The 1,315-nt window shown below is 64.8% G+C and overlaps 1 protein-coding gene across 1 annotated transcript in view; it reads left to right on the forward strand.

Moving 5' to 3' along the window:
- Positions 1-987, forward strand: part of VDBG_09532 (conserved hypothetical protein) — a gene marked incomplete at both ends in the record, with an annotated part of 2,462 nt that extends 1,475 nt beyond the window's left edge. Inside the window, 2 exons of the mRNA XM_003000291.1 lie at positions 18-403; positions 471-987. Of these exons, the coding sequence (XP_003000337.1) occupies positions 18-403; positions 471-987 (903 nt within the window). The remainder of the gene's footprint in view (positions 1-17; positions 404-470) is intronic.
- Positions 988-1,315: the final 328 nt, after the last annotated feature.

A 1,315-nucleotide genomic window follows, 5' to 3' on the forward strand; every position in this document is an offset into this window, starting at 1 on the left:
TTCTCTCTCTCCTCAAGAACCTCGCCATCCCCGCCTCCTCCCGGCCCTTGCTCGGCGACCTGCTCACCCCCGACCTCCTGCCCGCGATCTGGTCTCTCGACCCAAACACCTCGATGCAGACGCCGCAGCTGCACTTTGCCGCCGTCTCCCTCACCCGCCTCCTCCTCACATCGACACCGCAAAACGTCCGCCGCCTCTGCGCCCCCCTGTCCCCCGACCCCCTCTCGCCGCTCAGCAGCCAGACCCTGCTGCACCGCCTCCTCGACGTCTTTGCGCGCGCCGACCCGACCCAGGCCGCCCACACCCGCACCGAGGCCGCGCGCGCCGCCCTCGCCGTCGTGCGCGTCCTGCACACGACGCCCGTGCCCCCGCTGCTGCCGGACTGGGACCCGCGCGACGACGGGTACGTGTTCCGGCGCGAGGGCGCGCCCGTCGTGCCGCCGCCGTCGTCGTCGTCGCCGGCCGGGGAGGACGTTGCGCGGCCGCGGCGGGGAGGTGTTTTACCGGCGCCACGGGGCGCTGGGCAAGACGCTCGCGCACCTCGTCGTGCAGCCCAAGTTTGGCGTGCTGCGGAGCGAGGCGTGGTTTGTGTTTGCGCTCATGGCGAGGAGCGAGGACGGCGCTGGCGTCGTGTCCAAGGTGCTTGCTGTGCCCGGGGCGTGGGAGGCGCTCGTGGAGTGTATCACGGGGAGAAGAGAGGGTGAAGAGCGTTCGGTCGAGACGGCGGGGACCGGGGGCGAGGTCACTATTAGTACGGATGCTGCCTCTGTCGTGGACGGGCTGCAGCCGCAGCAGGTTGATCCGCAGCAGGCGGAAGGGATGGCCAGGGTTGATCGGGAGAATGGCTTGGTGCTCGTGTCCGAGCTGGTCAAGCATGCTGGGGAGGATTTTCCCGCGGCGAGAAGAGCAGCACTGGGAGAGATGCTGAAGGAAGGCGGGGAGTTGGTAGCTGAGGGTCGAAAGGATGACAGCGCGAAGGATGCCTAGGTCGGGTAGCCGAAAAGATTTGGCCGCCGCCAAAGAGTCTGTAGCGTAGTTAAATGACACCTACATCTCCGAATCATGACGCTTCACACGGCACATCACATCACCCAGTGTTCAGACATATCCAGCAAGCAAGGTCATAGTTCACATTGGATATCATGTACCCACTTCAGATCATGCTTTTCCCATTGCAGTCGTCTGAGTACATACGCCAGCCCAAGGACGAATGCAGCTGCGGCGGTATTCTTCTTCTGCCTCCTGACCCGCGTCCTCAATTGTATCTTTGTTCTTCCCCCCTCTACCCCAACACGCCCAGGCCAGGAAAGAAGAA

The sequence above is a fragment of the Verticillium alfalfae genome, genomic scaffold, assembly GCF_000150825.1.
Source record: "Verticillium alfalfae VaMs.102 supercont1.15 genomic scaffold, whole genome shotgun sequence".
Lineage (NCBI taxonomy): Eukaryota > Fungi > Ascomycota > Sordariomycetes > Glomerellales > Plectosphaerellaceae > Verticillium > Verticillium alfalfae.